The sequence below is a fragment of the Hippoglossus hippoglossus genome, chromosome 23, assembly GCF_009819705.1.
Source record: "Hippoglossus hippoglossus isolate fHipHip1 chromosome 23, fHipHip1.pri, whole genome shotgun sequence".
NCBI classification, from domain to species: Eukaryota; Metazoa; Chordata; class Actinopteri; order Pleuronectiformes; family Pleuronectidae; genus Hippoglossus; species Hippoglossus hippoglossus.
This window is the reverse complement of record NC_047173.1, coordinates 993,116-1,011,675: the sequence shown is the minus strand read 5'-3', so window position 1 is coordinate 1,011,675 and position 18,560 is coordinate 993,116. Positions and strand designations below refer to the sequence as shown.

General features: G+C 39.7%; 1 protein-coding gene and 1 long non-coding RNA gene across 3 annotated transcripts in view; one reads left to right on the top strand and one right to left on the bottom strand.

Moving 5' to 3' along the window:
* Positions 1-221: 221 nt before the first annotated feature.
* Positions 222-1,867, top strand: LOC117757417. Its single transcript, XR_004613109.1, has 2 exons — positions 222-1,377; positions 1,411-1,867. It is a non-coding gene; the product is annotated as an uncharacterized LOC117757417 (long non-coding RNA).
* The window catches only part of slc41a2b (solute carrier family 41 member 2b), a 31,979-nt gene continuing 14,053 nt past the window's right edge, over positions 635-18,560 (bottom strand). For both annotated transcript variants that reach the window (XM_034578559.1, XM_034578558.1), the window contains exons 9-11: positions 13,064-13,195; positions 10,998-11,146; positions 635-2,229 (exon numbers count right to left, since the gene is read on the bottom strand). In XM_034578559.1, coding sequence (XP_034434450.1) covers positions 2,044-2,229; positions 10,998-11,146; positions 13,064-13,195 — 467 coding nt within the window. In that variant the 3' untranslated portion in view covers positions 635-2,043. The remainder of the gene's footprint in view (positions 2,230-10,997; positions 11,147-13,063; positions 13,196-18,560) is intronic.

Genomic DNA, 18,560 nt, shown 5'->3' with positions numbered 1-18,560 from the left:
TGAGCATTCCCATCATGTTGTCATGGAGACCATCTGAGGACATAAATAATTTTAGATCATAGAGAACAGGCTTTCTTGCACAGAGGGGAATGAAGGTTTTGACTTCCCTCTTGGCTCAATATTTAAGCTTTCATCTGCTGGACTCAGGGGGTGGGCGCCTTTCTCTTTCGATTCAGCATCAGCTCAACCCTCCAAGAAAAATAACCTGAAATGAGTTGCTTTTCAATTGAAGGATATTTATTTTTGACATTGGCTCATGTGAGCAAAAAAAACAAAACAAAACAAAGATTCATTCCCAAGGGAAAAAAACATCAACTTTAAACAAATGTCTATTGCCCAAGAGAATGTAGACACTTAAATTTATATATGTACTTTCAAGCCAGAAATTAAAATGGAATGAAATCCGTTAAAAATAGGATAGTCATTGTCATACAAGTGGAAGTGAGTACAAAAGGATCATATTGTCATTTCACTGTATTACAATGTTTTAGAAAGAAAATTACAATAAAGACAGAGAGAAATACTTTGTCCATCAGTGAATCTGAAGAGGCACGTATTGGAGTTAAACAGCGCCACTGACCATGTTCACACACACACACACGTGGGCTGCTGAATTACCACAATATGAATGTGGTTTGATTTTAAGAGTTTATATTCAAGTCAGAAGATTACTGAAGTCATTCCTCCTGTAGCTTCAGGGAGTAATTTAATAATCAGGCTGCTTCATCCAGATCAAATTCTGAAATAAACCCCATTCTGAAATAAGTCGGAATTGTGTTGTTTCATCAGCTTATGTGTATAACATTAAGCTGTTATAAATAGAAATTAGATTCAACTGACTAAAATCTCTTAATTACTTGTGTAAACACATGTAGACACTACACACACATTTAAATAGCATGTGACTTGTGTACGAACATGTTTTACATGAGTCAGACAGGTGTGTTAACATTTACAGAATATGACAGGGAGCTGAGAATGCAAAGAATAAACGCTGTAAAAGACACACATAACGCACATGTCTCTGAATGATTGATTGATCATTTGAGTTATTGATTCATTCTTGGATCATTAACCAAGACCTCATCCCCTTAGTACTTATCGTAAACCTTGTTCGGAAGCTTGTATAGCGGTCTGTGGAGAAAGGTTTCTTTTTGGGAAGAGAGAACTATATGGAATGTAAACATCTTTAAATCAAATCTTCCATGACTGGCTTTCACAGTGACTACAGCTTTGCTGTGAGGATGTGCAAGGCTTTTGTTAATATCATCTTTAACGTCACCCCACAGACACCTAACTACAGCTGCTAAGATATGATTGGACAACTATTGTTTGGGGGAGAATTTTAGCTAATTCACAACAACTGGCTGCCATCTGGTTTGGTGTACTGTTGGCTGTCAGGCTGCAAAGATTCTTTTGAACTTCAACTTAATGAGATTTCCCTCGTTTTAATTTTATCTTTAAGATGTATTTTATTCGGTGCCTGTTCCCATGTAAACACTATTTACTAGATTGAAACTGAAATTAAGTCATTTTACTTGATGGTCCCCAGAGGCAGGTTAGAAATGTGGGGAAAAAATGTAAAGAAAACATCTGCAAATAAATAAGAACAGACTCTACTTCTCTTCTCTTAAACTCCACACATTCTGTGACACTGTGGTAGTCCATCCAAATATTTTTAGAAAAAGACCTCTGGCTTATACTTACACATCAACTAGGTTTCCTCAGCTGGTGTCCGCCTGGTCCTCTAAACAAAACCAGCAATATAATATGCATGTGCTTTGGTGCAAATGACAAAGATCTGAATTGCTACAGAAAAAAGTCTATACTTTTGAAATTTAACATCTTTAGGGTGTAGAAAAAAAAAGCCAGGAGCAGAAAATAGTTTCTGAACCATTGTGTGGTTTAAGTGAAGTTTCATCCATTATGGGAAGCGGAGGAATGTGCTGGCCAGTGACAGAGAGCACCCACATTCCCACAAGGCTTAAAAGGCATGAGAGGTCAGCTGGCAGGTGGTAGGGTTTCTGTCATGTCGCTGTTGCCTCAGTCGCCCACGTCGCTGTCCTGGTCTCCTATGAGCCACAGGAAGTGGAAGCTGAGCGCCAGCAGGGCAGTGCCCAACAGGTCACCAAGAGCGGTCAGGTAAGGGATGGAAAAACTGTCTGGGTCTTTGCCATTCCGCCACATGGAGTGCACCATCCAGTCTGAAATACACAACAACAGCAACACCTGAAAGAGAGAGAAGGAAGCATGGGTCAACACAAAGCAGGAACAAAAATATCCATTTAAAGCTTTTGATTATCTGAGCTTAAGGACCAGTTTGACATAGTTAGTGCTCACATTTAGATGACGCTCTCTTGTCTGTATGGTAAATATAATGGAGCAAAAAATCTGTATGAAGGGGGGGTCGTTCAGCAGTGCAAGCATAGAGTTGCTGCGTAATGACTCGTGCACTGTATTTCTCAGAGGAAGAGTGCATATTGATTGAGTGGATACAAAGAGCTTTAAGAAACTTAAACTGTGAAATGTAAAACTGAGGCAGCCAACAAAGCGAGGGAGTCTTTTGGGTAAAGCATTGATGACCAAGTAAATGAATAAGAAGTACAAGCACTCACAAGTTCTCTAGAATCTTAATTTGTAATATGATTGACACGTATGTGAATGTAAAACATGTCAAAACAACGAGTTTAATAGAATTTACACATGCAAAGAATTTCTGAAACTGGCTCTCGTTACTATATTGAATCAAAAACTTTGCGCTAAAGCACAGGGGCACTTAGATTGTACATACGTGATGCTGTTGTAACTCGATTGTATGTGTATGATGCTGTTGTGTTTGGTACTCGCTTCATTCTAACAATCATTTCAGCTGCAACCACAATGGAAAGTTCACCTGCAGTGTATCAGGATGAAATATGAAAACATTCATTCAAGTGATAGGCCTATGTGTTAATAGTTATTAACATCACAGTGTTTCTCAATTGTTAGATCACACTTAATAAAACTGGATCCACTTGATCTTCATCACAGCAGAAGTTTTCTCTCACAAATGTTCTCACACGTTTTCATTGGGTTCACACATTTTTTAGACCCCTTTCAAAACAGTTAACGGATCTCATACAAACTTCTCGCTTCCATATGGATCTGTAATTCTCCTGTGTGAAGCTACTTTGCACAAATCTTCACTCCGTGATCAGTCTTTTTCTAAAAAGTGTCACCTCTGTGCTGCTCTTTGCAAACATGGAACAAAGGGGCCAGAGGCCTGTCAGTTGTACAAAAAGTACAAAATCCATATTAATTTTCCATACATGTCTGATGCTTACTGTAGGTCTTACATCTCAAAGACAGTTCATAGGCCTAAATACGATAATGTGAACTTTATAATAAAATGTAGTGTTCTGACTGTATTTCAACAGAGCATCTATACCCCTGTAATTGGACAGGATTCATTCACAAGGCAAACATGTGCTTTGTTAGGTCACAGTGACCTTGAGGTTTGACCACCAAATCCTATTCAGGTCATCCTTGATAGACTCAACTGATCAGTGAATGATTGTGCTAGATGTGATGAAATTCCCTTTTGGACATTCCTGATATATTGTGTTCAAAACAACGCAAGTTCATGCGACCTTGGCCTTTTGACCTTTAACCACCAAAATGTTCTCAGTTCATCCTTCAGTCAAAGTTAAGGTTTGTACCAAATTTGAAGACATCCCGTCAAGCTGATCTTAAAATATCACGTTTAAGAAAAACATAAATGTACTTTGTGAGGCCACCATGACCTTGACTTTCGGCTACTAGAATCAAGTGAGTTAATCCTTGTGCCAAATGTGAAAGGATTCCTTGATGGTGTTCCAGAGATATCGCCTTCACAAGGTTAAAATGTGCTTTGTGAGGTCAGCAGGACCTTTGACGACCAAAACCTAGCCAGGTTATCGAGTACAAGTGAAAATTCCATCAAGGCTTTCGTCAGATATCGCCTTCAAGGGAATGGGACGTACGTAAACATAATTCCCTCGGCCACTGGCTATCGCCCGCATTGGAGGCATAAAAATATATGTCCATCCTTCATCTACAAGGTATTATCATATCAATTATTTCGATTGCCGAGTTTAAAATACTGTATGCGGTTCACATGCCTGTCTTAAGTATAGTTCCCTATCATCTTAACAACTTAAGCAGATGATATGATGTTACAGCTTGAACTCTAGTGTGATGTTTTTGGCAAAATGTCTTCAACTATACTATATAAAAGCAAGATGGAGAAAGTAAAAAGATTGTATTATCAAATGCCACATAGAATGGTATCAACACTGGAAGTTAAGTGGATACAGAGAGGAGAAGGAGTAATGGAGCAGCAAACCAACAGACGAGTTCAGATAATGTTATTCATGATTCAACTTTCCACGCACGGAATGAACATGGGAAGAAGAGAGGTCTATTAACTGATAAGGATGAGTGTAATTTAAGGGGAAATGAGTTATCCAGAGTTGGGATGCAAACATTATAAAAACAAAAAAAGTGTTGCATTCAGAAGATTCTGACAGGCTGAGAATACAGGCAAGGATGATGGTATCAAGGAGAAGTGATTATGACAATATATCATTTGCTGTGGAGAAAAGCACACTGACAGAAACACACTAACTTGTGATAGACCTGTCTTTGAATTTGAGTTATTGCTCTGTGGTGGATTTTCTCTGCCGGATGCAATCCAGTTAACAGCACATCCTCCTTTCCTCTCCAATAATGTAGCGTCATCACACCATCACACATTGGTAAAAAACAAGCTGTCGAACTCGACTATTCATGTGTCTTCTTCACCTTGTCTGTGATTCACGATGACAGAGTGGCAATTGTTGCTTTTGTATCATCACCTGCATCATAACTGTCAACTGCAATCATCATGTTACAGTACACACGTTTGCTTTTTCCTCAGATAAAACACACAGGAAGGGAAAAAGAGACTTGTGTGCAACGTTTCAGACTGTCAAATCTTCAAGGGGCCAGATAATAATAATAATGATAATTATGAATGTTATGTCACAGTGCCTTTCTGACACCAAAGGACACCTTCCAATATGCCAGAAATAAATACATAAATAATTAACCCAAGTGTTAAAATTGCATTTAGAGACACAACCATATGTGACCATAATATATAAGAGTAAAGAAGTAAAATAAAAGGTTCAAATCAGGTTCAAGAGGCAAAGACACCTAACAGTACATACGTGGACACTAGTGACTAAAAGTAAAACCAAAGGTTAAAAACTAATCAGTGAGGGATACATGTTAAGTAGGGTGGACTGATCTAAACAGTTGTGTTTTGAGTTGTAATTTGAGTTGTGGGGAGTTTAAATTCAGGGACAGAGAGAAGAGGAGCAGAGGAAGAGCGCAGGGTACAGGAAGAGTCTAGGATGGATTAAGTCTAACGGGTATGAAGGGGAAACAGGTTATGGAGGGTTTTAAAGATGAGCAGTAGAATTGTTTCATGTATCCTTTGTTGGAATTGAAGCCAGTAAAGACAACTTGCCAGACATGCCTCTCTGTGCTTTAGATTGTTTTGTGATTGTAATGTACGAGGAATTCGTGAAGTTTACATTAATCTACCAAAAAAATGTCAAATTGCTTGACATGGTAGGATTGTTCAACATGTGAATGACTCACACTAGGTTTACAGATGCTATCCCGTATTTTGGTTTACAAAAAATAGTTAGTGAGGGTTTTTGTTTAACTTTCTAGTTACCATTTTCTTTGGTTATTAGTTAACTGTAAGGTCTCATCCTTGTACCATGCTGTATTACCCTGCTGCATGTCCTCCCACCTCACCCGCCTGCTGACCTGCGATCACTTTACACGTTAACAATAAACACCAACACTAATTGTAAGTTATTAGGACACGAACAGTACTTTAAGATAACCTTGTGTTTGATTCGCTCTATAGAGTTTATAAGACACGTATTTAAACGCGTAGAAGTCCAAGATTTCTCTCGCACGCAGTTCACCTGCCACGCACAGCCAGGACATCAGGGTTAAGGTGACCGGAACAATCCAGATTCATGATGTGACTTCATCGATTAATAACTAAATAAATGTGATTTTCAGTTTGTGTGTAAATAGCAAGGGGGGACTGCCAGCCCCCGCTGCAAAAAATAAATCCTAGAGCAAGCCCTGTATATAAATACATAAATCCAAGAGGGGCATCTTGGGTGAACCCGAACCCGGCAGACAGCCAAAACCCATTGCATTTCATTTTTTAAATAATGTATTTTTGCAGATCAATGGGTAAAAATTCAATGCAAAATGCAATTTTGCAAGTGTGTAAAAAGTGAAGGCCACAGTATATACAGTTAATCACCTTTTGGTCTGTTTGGCATACTCATGCATTTTTCAAACACAACCACTGTTTGAAGCTTTTTCTCTAAGACACACAGTTCCATCTTCTGTTTGCTCAGATTTACTTTTCTAACCCCCTCTCTGCCTAAATTATATATGGAAGCATACACAACCCTGTGCTCAAGGAGAACAAGTGGTATTGCTTAATGTCAGTCTTTTGCTACTTTGGTGCACTGTAGGTATATGCATCATCGCAACGTAATTGAATTTAGCTGTACTCTTCTAAATAACTGCTCACTGAAATGCTTGATTTGCAGAGGGTTACAGGATATTTCATTTTGTTGATTTGTATTTTATATTGTATATTAACTTCTAGGACAAGTCCTGAATAAAAAACCCACACATCAGCGAGCGCATGTTTATTCACTCTTGCAGATGGTTCTGGACCCACTCCTACTTTTTCACATTTGCACTTTTGTTTGGTACTTTGGTACTGTTTTGTACTTGTTCTTATGATTAACTTTAGATTTGTGTAAAGTCATCTACCACTGTATGATAACATACACTTGGTGAATTTTACTATAGTATATTTAGATTTAACAACATTCCTTCCGTTTTCTGCTCACTGACTTTGCTGTACGTTTTGCAGAGATAACAGCCTGCTACAGTAAATTTTTACTTTGAATTGAATGACCGTATGAAATTCCACCATGTTACCGACAGCAATAATGTGTCGAGCACAGTAGGTAAAGACAAAAGTGCATTGTAAGGTGTGTATATGTTGAATAAATGGATATGAGTTCGGGTTAACCGTTTCTTTCAGTTGGATATTTGAAATGCAGGTCATGTGTGGTATTCAAAAAAATATTTATTGGGGTTATAGCAGGCCACTTAATAAAATACATCTTTACTGATGAAGTGATTATAGTTTTAGGTATGCAGTGAGACACTGGGGTCTTTAAAGAGCTGTGAGGCCATAAACAGACTCCACATTTAAGTATCTAAACTAAGCTTTGTTCCCTCTAATCCAGTGCTGAAACAATGTGAAAGGCTTTTCTTTCTGCCAGCTGAGGGGTTAGGGGCAATTGTGATTTGTGAATATGGGCTGTACAAATAAAATTTGATTGATCAATTGATTAATATCCAAAATATCTCTCTTGACGTTTGGAATATCTATGTATTAAAGTTCCTTGTGAAAGTGCTGTAGTGAAAGTGATGGTAAATTACCATGGAGGCGGATCACCCCACACCCTCATTTTGTACCCACACATTTTTTGAGCTTCTGTGTTCATTTGAGTTTACTGTAGACAAGATGATAAGAGTAGCAGAATTTTTGGTAAGCAATTTAGAGCCTGTGTTGAAGTATAGGTGAAGAGGCTCATTGAACGTCCAAAGTACACTTTGCTCTTAATCCTCAAACATCCACACATTTTTATCCCGGAGAAAAAGATACACAGGATCACACTACAAGATACACACAGATCCAGAGGTGAGAAATTGATATGTAACACTTTGTGGAGGGCTTGCTTTGACAGGACGTTTGTCCCTTCTGTCATAGCAGCCTTGGGGAGCTCCCACCCGGATTTAAAATGTCAAGATTCAGGAGGTTTTTAAATGATTTCCAAAGGAATTGCTGTGATTACTGGACTTGATTGTGGGGGTGACATTTGTCTTTTGTAGACTTTGACCTGTGCATTTGACAGTTTTGACACATGAATGAATGGTAGAAATCTGTCCTTTACGTAAAATGTGAACATTTTGTCCAATTGGAAATCAAGCTAAGCTCACTCACCTTTAGCAAAGCTTTAGCAAGAGTGACAGAATAGGAGATAGTTATGAGTCGTAACAAGTGTGTAAATGTGTCCATACATTGCACAAGGGATCAACACATACACACTCAGATCATAACTAAAGTTTTCTCAGGACACTTCTCATATAGAGCGGCTCTATACACCAACTCTTTATAATATTGTTTACAGACACCCACCACAAATGGAGGAATCTGTCTCTCTGTCTGTCTGTCCTTCCTGTCTGTCTGTGTGTGTATTGCCGGAAGGAAGTATAGTGTTGACTTTTAAGTTTCTGGGATTATCAGTTCGTATGCTGCACATAAAAGCGCTGTATGAATGGGTGTGTGAATGGGTGGATGTAGTGTAAAGCTCTTTGAGTGTTCACCAAGACTATTAAAGCGCTATACAAATACATAATATCTGTATAGTTTTCATGTGCGATAACAACGTGCAGGCTTCAAAAGCAAGATTTTGGGACAATAAAGACCTGTTTTGTGCTGAACCTAAATAAATAGAAAAAAAGGGCATTTTTCCTCTATATATATATATATATATATATATATATATATATATATAGATAAAGTCTAGCATTTATCCATGCTTATAAAAATCAGGCTCAGAGTTATATAGCATGAGAAAAACCTTCAGTTGGTATTGAACTTATATATTATGTGCAGCACTTAGCCTGATAATTAGTGTCTGATATCCAATCTGGCTGTGCAAATACACTAATGGTAAAGCAAATGAAATTCTATGAGTCATTTCTGCAATATCAGTAAATGAGTATGGCATAATAGGTTTGTTGCTGCGAGTTGTTCATTCAAAGCCGATTTCAAGCAATTTCCCCATGATTTCACAGTCCCGTCAGATCAACAAAGAAGCTCATGAATTATTTTGACATGCAATGGCTTGTCTGCCTTTTGGTATAACACCGTTTGCAAACCCTGTATTCAAACACTAAAATTAAAACACTGAAAGGAACATGGTGTTTAATGCACTCAGAAGCAATCTCTTCTCACTAATTACGCATTTTAAGTGAAAGAGTCTGGATCCGAAAAAGATCAACCGTAACAACCCCATGGGCCTGTGTCCCCCGTACGATGGGACTATCTGCGACTGACACACCCCTACAGCAGCTGTACTGGCAACAGACTTAACTGACTTAGAAAGGTGCAACTCTTCCTCTGCCTGGGAATAATGTTTCATGTCTCCATTAAAGACTTAGGAGCAAAGCCAGAACCAAACTCACACAAATGTACACCAATTAAATTCTTGAAATTCCAGACAGATCATGGTACACCTGGAAAAATTAACAGCACTCATTCATTATTCAACTCGCTCCTTTGTAATTATCTTGACTGCAGCCAAAATAAAAATGAACAAAAGTCAGATTCCTTTGGGAATTTCTGGAAACCACGCTCAAAGAAGTCAAAGGATAAACAACCCTGCATCATCTCCTGCACTACAAGTGTTAAAAAGGAAGCATGGGTCCAAAGGTTCATCTGTCATAGGGACTTCCTACTGACAAGAAATTAATATTTGCCCCTGTAAAATAATCAAAATCAACTGTGCACTAACATCTAGCTTGTAGGGGTGCACAAATGAACTTATTGCAAAAGTTCACAGGGCAAGCTTTTATTATGTAGTTACAGACATGGTGATTCTGTGATGCTCTATACAGAGAACAGGGACTACTACAAACAGTTCTTATAATAGCTTGTCTCCTATGCAAGTAAGCATTTATAGCATTGTAAGATGCAGAATTTTACTGCACAACAGCCTTTAGCAAACACAACGGGGTCAGCAATGCTTGTAATTGATTAGCCATGTTGTGTTCTACACTGGTAGCCGAGGCTAATGCAGGTTGTTTTCCTCCCGGAAGGGGGTTATCTGAGAGGAGCCTGCCGAATCAGCGAAGGTGAACTAGAAGGAAAGTCCCGAGGTGGTGCAAATTCCAGGACTAAACTCATACACTCTAAATTGCATAACCCCCAAAAAACAGCCTTCATCCCAGACAATTGTAGTTGGATTAACAGCGCCCTCTTGTTTTCCATGGAGAACTCTAACATATCAGTGTTGAGCAGGTGGCTTGTAGTTGTAATGTGGCGTTAGACTTGAGTGCAACTATAATACCTCGTCACTGCATGGGAATCATACATGAGAACGCACAGCCAGCCAATAGACCAGACATTAGCCCAAGCAAGACATTATTTTTATTAATTTGTCATTGTCGAAATTACACTATAAATCGAATTTAAACACGCCAGCATTGCATTAAGGTTTCCAGAAGGCTAATGCTGGATGAGGGTGTGGTCATAAAGATTTGCAACATAGTTTGTTGTAATTTCTGTAAATGATCAATTAATGCAGAAAACCATGTGTCTGTTAACACAGGGTTAACAGACCTCTACTTGCCATTGTTTTATGGAAATAGATATTTACACAGCCAGCAGACACAGTTACAGTATCATTTATTAGTGTGTGCGCTGAAAACAGCCTGCTGGAAACAAGACTGATGACAGTGATGAATCTGAACCAAACTAAGGGACTGAGGACCAGACAACCACAACACTGAGCTCAAAGATGCTGCAAAGTTACTTAGAGCTGAGGTGAACTGGAGGGTTGGGTGATAATTCTAAAATATGGATTAGTGCAGCTTTAAACAAGTCTAAGTACTTGGGTCTGCTATTTTTTTTGTTTTGAGGTAAAAATCAATCAAATAAATCTCTTTCAAGCAGCATTAATGCTATATTAAGATTCTGGGCTGTGAAAAAGGCCCTTGAGCTTTGATACTTTTATGTGGAATGATAACAGACAATTTTCGAAACATAAAGCTTCTCACTGGCATAACAGTAACAGTCGCCAGGTGCTTACCTGCAGCATAGCAGCAGCCAGGTAGACAGACATAAAGATGGGTGTCAGAGTCGTGTGGCCACTCTTCATCAGGTGGATCGTGTAGAGGAAGATTAGGTGCCCGGGAATCACCAAGAGAATGAGCACTTGGGCAGACCTGTGATTGGCTCCTGAAAACATAAAATACAAAGGATGGACGGTTAATGTTGCATCTGAGAGAGGCAAGAGAGTCTAATATCGTTGGAGCATTCTCTATAAAAGACACGATTGAATAGCTTGGTGACAAATCTGCCACCCACCGTCCTCAGGATTCAGAGTCCTGCTGGGTTTTTTTATCCACTTCTAACAAGGAAATAATTAATACCTGACAGGGCAGGAGGAGACAGCAATTAACAGCCTGGTAGGACAGAGAAAGAGCAGATGCTAACCAGCAAAAGAGCTCAAAAGCACAGTTTCAAAGTTAAGTTGGAAGTTTATTAATTTAAAGCCTGATTATAATCTTGACAGCATGACCAAACCCACTTTTATCATACTTACTTCTGTAAGCCAATTAGTTCATCAGCAGACAGCAGAGTATTAATAGCTAAATTAAGGCCTAAACATACTTCACACCTATCATATCAACTCTTGTTGAGGGTTAAGGGCAGAGGATGTCACACCTTGTTGAAGCCCTGTGAGACAAATTGTGATTTGTGAATATGGGCTATACAGATCAAATTTGATTGATTGATATCAGAGTTGGAAAATGACTTCATTCCTCAATTCTCCATGGCATGAATCCCATTAGATGACGGACTAGTGTTTGTTTCTATATTTCCATAACTAAGACAAGACGATGATGAGCATAAACATCATTAAATACAAATTGTGACTATATCAACAAGCTGACAAAAACGGTAATTAATGGTAGTTTCAACAATAAAACCCTTAAAATAATTTGTATGTTTTTATTGACCAGAGAGGAAGAGATTTAATTAGACAAATGATATTTCCAATCAATCATCTGAATGTCATCCTTTTTCTGGAGATTCTGCACAAAAGCAGTGCAAAATACACTGACAAATGGATCCACTTATCCACTTCAACTCTATGGCTGCAGATTGGATAACATGCAGTGAAGGTAAAGGGATGTGACACCGACAAAACGTGTTGACATTTGGACCCAATTCAAATTTATTGCTGCCAAGAGAAAAAGTGAGTGTGAAGCTACAAAATCACAGGGAAGAAAAGCACAAACCCGAGGACACACCTTAGAACACCACACAGAAGCTGAGGTAACCTTCTATTAAGATGTTAAATAACATTATAGCTGCTTTCACACATTTACTGAACTCCGCAAACCCTCCGTATTTTCTCAGGAGGAGGTGCATGTGTGAACGCAAAAGTCAGAGTGAGAGGATCCAGATTATCTGCAGACTCTCTCCGCCCAGCCTCCTTGTATAAAGTCTGTATAAAATCAGGATAATTCTATGTGAGAACACAGCGCTGGATTCGCAGCGAGCGAGTGGGAGGGTTAATGACACTTCTAACACACGACAGATGCTAAATGAAAAAAACAAACAAAGACAAAACAAATATCTCCCGGTGAAAAGGCGGTGACACACACACGTAGAAGACACAGACGTCAAGAGACTTTGTGGCGCTAAGAGCTGACGACAGTGTCTGTGTGTTGTCAAGAAAATCATGTGATCTACACACTGGCTTCATAACTTCATGTCTCTGTCTGCTGAACCCAGCGGCACCACCTCTCCCCTGAATAATGCGGAGGATTAGATGTTGTTGTGCACGCGTCTGTGAGAACCTCCCGCTGTGTTGTGCATGTGTGAAAAGCAAACTCTGCATCCAATTCTCTGGACTTTACCCACAGGTCATGTCTGAAAACGGCTTGTGTTTGAACTATTGAAGGAAGTAGTCTAATATTATCTATTAGCATCTCACAACAAACTGCTACATTGCAGATGGAGATTTCATCCCCATTAGTAGCCCAGTCAGCTACATAGCTAATGTTTAACTTAATACACATTTGTTTGATTTGAATGAAGTGCTTGGTGGGTTTACATAGTGAGTATATATGCACATGTACTGACCTGTTCCCCAAAATGTTCGGCATGGGTAGTAGCAACCCTTGGCCTCGTCAGGAACCTCCCCAGGGGCACAGTGGAAATGCAGGTGGGTGGAGATCCTGCTGGACTGAATTGCCACCAGGTTACCCCCGATACCTGGACATGACAGAGAAGTTACATACAGCAAGTTAAAAGCACTGCATTGATTTCATCATTAATTAATCTGATGATTGTTCTGATGAGAATTCCACAAATGTCTGTATGTGGAACACATATCTCATGAACCGTTCATCTAATCGGTTTCACACTTTGCAGGTCTATTATTAATTGCCCAAGAAAGTGCAGTGCTGAGTTTGGTGCAATTTGTAGTCGTTAATTCTCATATTTTGACGACATTTCAAACACGACAGAAGCAAAACTGAAGAAAAAAAAGCAAAGAAAAAATATCTCAGGATGAAAAAGCGGTGTCACACATGTAGAGGACACTGACGAGGATGTCAAGAGAGCCTCTAAGTTTTGTGAATATGTGACTTTGGTTCATTTTCTAGATTTGTGGCTAGGGTTTTATTTATTTATTTATTTTGACATATAGCTAGCATGTTAGTGTTGTTTCACTTACAATGATAAATGGTTATATTTTAATAACAACAGGTGGAGCACAGTAGGTGCACAGACTGAATCAAAGAGAGTAAAGGGGCTACTAAAAATCCATATAAATCAGAGGATGTCGTGATTAATACATACACGCTCAGCCAATCACATCACTTGGGTCATCACTCTTAACCAACTAAGCCAATCACAATAATGCTTCGTCAGGAAATCAGTGTTATCTGGATGAGGTGGTTGAAGACACAGCAGCTCAAATCTGCAGCCAGATACAATTGGTGTGGATTTCATTGACTTTATATAATGATATATTAATATATAATACAAACAGTGTTTGTATGACCATATCAATCTGATCCCTGGTCACTTCGTATCTTGTGACACCATCAAACTTCACATGAACAAAACATGAAATGTTACATTTGCTGGAAAAGATGCTTTGACACAGAGGATCGTCGAGCTCCTGTAATCTGACGTCTCCATGAAAACATCAGAACACTACATCTCAACAGATCAGTCTGATGCGTGTAATATCACATGGTGTTACCAGCATCATTGGAACCTGATTCAGTGAAGGTAACACTGAAGGACAGTTGTGTGAAAAGTCACTGTGCTCTGATGTGGCCCTCCTCCAATCAGTGGCTGCACATTTATCAACATGCGTGTCCTGCTGCCTTCAGACAGCTGCAGGAATTGAATGACCTCGAGGAGAAACTTTGCATACTGTGCAAAGCTGCTGTGGATGAAAGAGTCCCTCATGAAATTGCTTATTTCCATTTGATGTATTACTGTGTTACTGCTGAAATTGCACTCCGTGTCTTCAGTTAGTTCTTGTTGATAAACTCACCACAAACCCAGTGCAAAGTCTGAGAAACTTCTTCCACCAAAATGCCAGCTCTCTTCTGAGCTCATTCAAATGAATCTCCCATCTGTTTACACTTCTCCCCACCAAATAAACACTGTGCACTCTGCATTTGCTACTAAAATATGCCACAGATGCCCAGAGTCAATTTTAAAGTCAGGAAATCACCAAACTGTGGGAGCGCTGTTTGTTGTGTCACGACAAAGATAGTACAATAATAACAGTTATTATTTTCATTAGACTTTCTTTCCTCCCTAATAACTAGATACTTTTGAGTTTCAGTTTTCAGACTGCTTCAACTTTGCTTTGTATTGAGTGGTCTCTAACGTGAACCAGTGCCGCACTGTTTTTACTGCCGGTAGCTCTGTTACTGGAGGGCTATGGGAACGTTGACTGTTGGTAATTTGGTCAAAGCCTTTCCTTCACAAACAATAAAAAACAAAATAAATCAATAACTAGATTTTTCTTCAAAAGCGAAAAGATCAAATGATTTTCCTTGTTTAAGGAGCCATTGCTGTTCTATTTTCACCTGTGATCTATTTTAAACATCACGCAGATGGGCAGTCATGCGAATGTGGGATACCATCTGTACTGACAAAAGACAGGGCTGCTTTACATTTACAAGCTGCAGCTATCACACCTTCCCTTCAGCAAGTAACACACGCACCAACTTCCTGTGTCTTTCATCCTTGTAGCCAGTCTGGTGACTCAGCCCTGCGGGAGAGCTATCCTACTTGCCGATAAACAACACACTAGTAGAAAGATGGGTATAGAGCAGTTTGGAAGTGTGCTTTTGTCTGTAAAAAAAAAAAAAGGTCTGAGTGAGTGGACCTGAGCCACACTACAAAAGAGGTTTCTTTATTCAGAATCATAGAAAATGTTTCATTCAAATCTTGCTGTGCAGAGGGTGAAAATATAGTCCACGTGTGGTTGGCTTTGAGCCAGTAAAATGGTTGTGTAGTGTAAGCAGGGTTTGGGTTATGTGCCTCAGACCCCCGCCCCCCCCTGTCTGCCAAACAGGCCAGTTATTGTGGGGCGCTTATTAAATTAGAAACTCCCCCCACCTCAGGCTGGCGTCCACTTATTTCAATCTATTGTAGCTCTTTGTCTGCCTATTGACACTTTATTAGGGCATTACAAGGGTTCCCACTGGGAGCATAACTTTGTAATGAGCCTATATACTGGCTCTGCTCTGTCTGACCTCGTCCTCTCACCTCACACTCCTGCCCTCACAATGTCAGGGGTCCGCCAAGCACAAGTGTGTCTAGAGTAGCTAAATACAGTGGTTGATGATACCAAACCTGTACAGTGCTTTGAGTGGTCATCAAGACTAGAAAAGTGCTATACAGACCATTTATATAAATACAGACCAAATACCAAACCTGGCAACCTCACTGTGACTACAACCCTTCAAGAAGGCTGCACACAATCTCTTCAGATTTTCTCTCCGTCAGTCCCCTAGTATAAAGTCTGCTGAATATCTGTAGGGGCCCATGTGAGAAAACAGCAGGAGATCCTCTGCAGGATTCCCTACGAGCGAGAGGGCATGTTGATGATGCAACATGCAAAAGATGCAAAAAGGAAAAAAATATCTGATGAAAAGGCAGAGCCACACACGCTATGTTAAGATAGCTTTTGATGATAAGGACCCACACCAGTGTCGATGTGCTGTAAAGAGAAACATGTGATCTCCGCAGAGGGATTTATACTGTATGCTACGCCCTGTCTCTGCCTACTGCACCACCCCTCAGCTAAACACTTGCTGTGTTGTTGTGAGTGCGTCTGAGCAGAGAATCTCCTGCTGCGTTGTGCATGTATGAAAGGCAAACTCCGGAGAAAGTCCAGACCCAGTTCTACAGACATCCTCCATCTGAAAACTGCTTAATATTTCACTTTTTTATCTCCAATTTGCCATAATTATCGCTTACTCCCAGCATGACCATCTCATTTTCATGCTCTGATATACAATTTAGAGTGATATGGATTATTATCACCCGAAAGAAATGCAATTTGTGTGTTTGAATATTAATATTAATATTTTGCTCTTATTTTAATGTCAAATTGTAAAGGGGGCAAGAGCATGGAGGGTGTTCTTACAACCTCAGCAGGGGGCAGAGGTAGAGTGAAGGAGGTTTGGGGGCACTCTGGCTTATTCAGGTCACCGGGTCTGACAGGAGGAATGAGGATAAGGAGATGAGGATGCAGCAAGGCTACATCGGGAACAGCAGGGGGTCTGTGCTCCTCTCAGCCGAGCCGCTCAGCCCTGAGGGAGGAGGAGGCCGTCGTCTGTCTGCCACCTCATCTTGTCCTGCTCCTCTACAGGCCTAATTTTATTGTGTTTATTTGAACAGCTCTGACACGAGGCTGTGACACGATAAAAGAAGATAAAATATAATAAAAGAATAACCTGGAAAGAAACAAGGTAGAGAAACCTCATCTCTAAACAAATAACCGTGGGGGAAGAGGAAAGGGCAAATATGCCAAGATGAAAAGCAAAAGATTAAAAGACTCCGCTGGAGGAAAAATACAGAACAAGACGCATAACATAACATAATATCAGTTCAGATCGATGGCCTTAATAAGGACACCTGAAATTGCAATAAAAGCACTAACACCATCTCTGAGGTGATATACTGTAGCTAATGAAATGGGCAGAATAAGAACAAGTATGACAGGAAATTAACTGGCCTACACGTTCTTGATTCCAGAAAACCTTTTAAGACCTTATCTATTAATATAATTTCATCAGCCGTAGAAAGCCTCCATTGCCAGAGAATTGGATGAAAAAGCTCTGTGTTAAAATGAAAATAATGGAGGTCACAGTGGTAAAAAAAAAAGAAAACTTTCTCCCACTTCATTTAACCTTTCCTCTCTTATCAAGGTCTACACATCTCCTTTCTAATCCCACATCCACACAACATCACCTCACCATCTCTGTTCTGCCTGCCCTTTGTTCCCTTGTAGGTTTTATTAGGACATGACCCACCTCGCCTTTCTGTTGACCAAGCTTAGAATGTCGTAAATCAGAGATGGAGTGAAAGTTCGGGCAGATACTGCGCCCACAAAATAAAATGTAATCAACCTGACAAGCAAGCATACACTTGACTCCCCAGATGTTTTGTGTCCAGGATTCGTCTCAACAGAAAACCTATTAAGAGTCTTACTCCATCTGATTAAATGTCGCCCATTAATGAAATATAATTAAAATCTCTTCTGAGCCCTATTAGCCTTGGCTGAGCCTGTTAGTGGGAGATGGAAGCGTGGAGGAAATGGAGAAGGACCAGTTTTATGAAGTGGAGACAGATGAACTGCAGCAAACTGCCTAATTGGTAACCTGTAGGTACCTGGAGGTCTGTTTTTAAGTAACGCTCATTCATCAAGGGACTGTTGACTAGGCACACTTGCTTCTTCAGGTTTCACTTTCACATACATTCACACCTGGGAGCTGCACAGCACAATACAAATAGACTTTGTAGTGTGTCATCCATCTTGTATAAACACCTTTTCTATTTGTTTTTCTTGGAGGGTTTAAACCTGCATTAATTACAAAACTGAGAAGGATAAACCACACACACACACAATAACAGTTTCTCTGAAATGTCCAGGCTTAACAGCTTGTTGTTGTCCAACAAGTGAAACCAAACTATGATGCATCACTGCTGCTCATTAGGCAAACTTTCAACTAACCACTCCAGTTAACTATGTGTCTTTTCTCAGCACAAATATTTAGGATCAGATTTAACGACAAATATAACAACAATAAACACTATAGGCCCAATCTTACGCCTGATGTAAAGCACCGTCGAGCGCAATGCAAGAGTATCTCTTTGTTTCAGACCAGCAAGTTGTCATTTTCCCGTCCAGTGCCCACTTTGTTTCAATAGAAATGCACTTCTGCCTGTCTGAGCACGGATGTATTGCTCAGTAACATTGTTGATTCATTGCTGTCTTGAGGCAGTGGAAAGACAGCATTTCACACCTAAAATACACCCACGATTAATTAAGAGACTAAGGATTATTTACTGATTATCGTTTTGATGTTCATCTTCAACA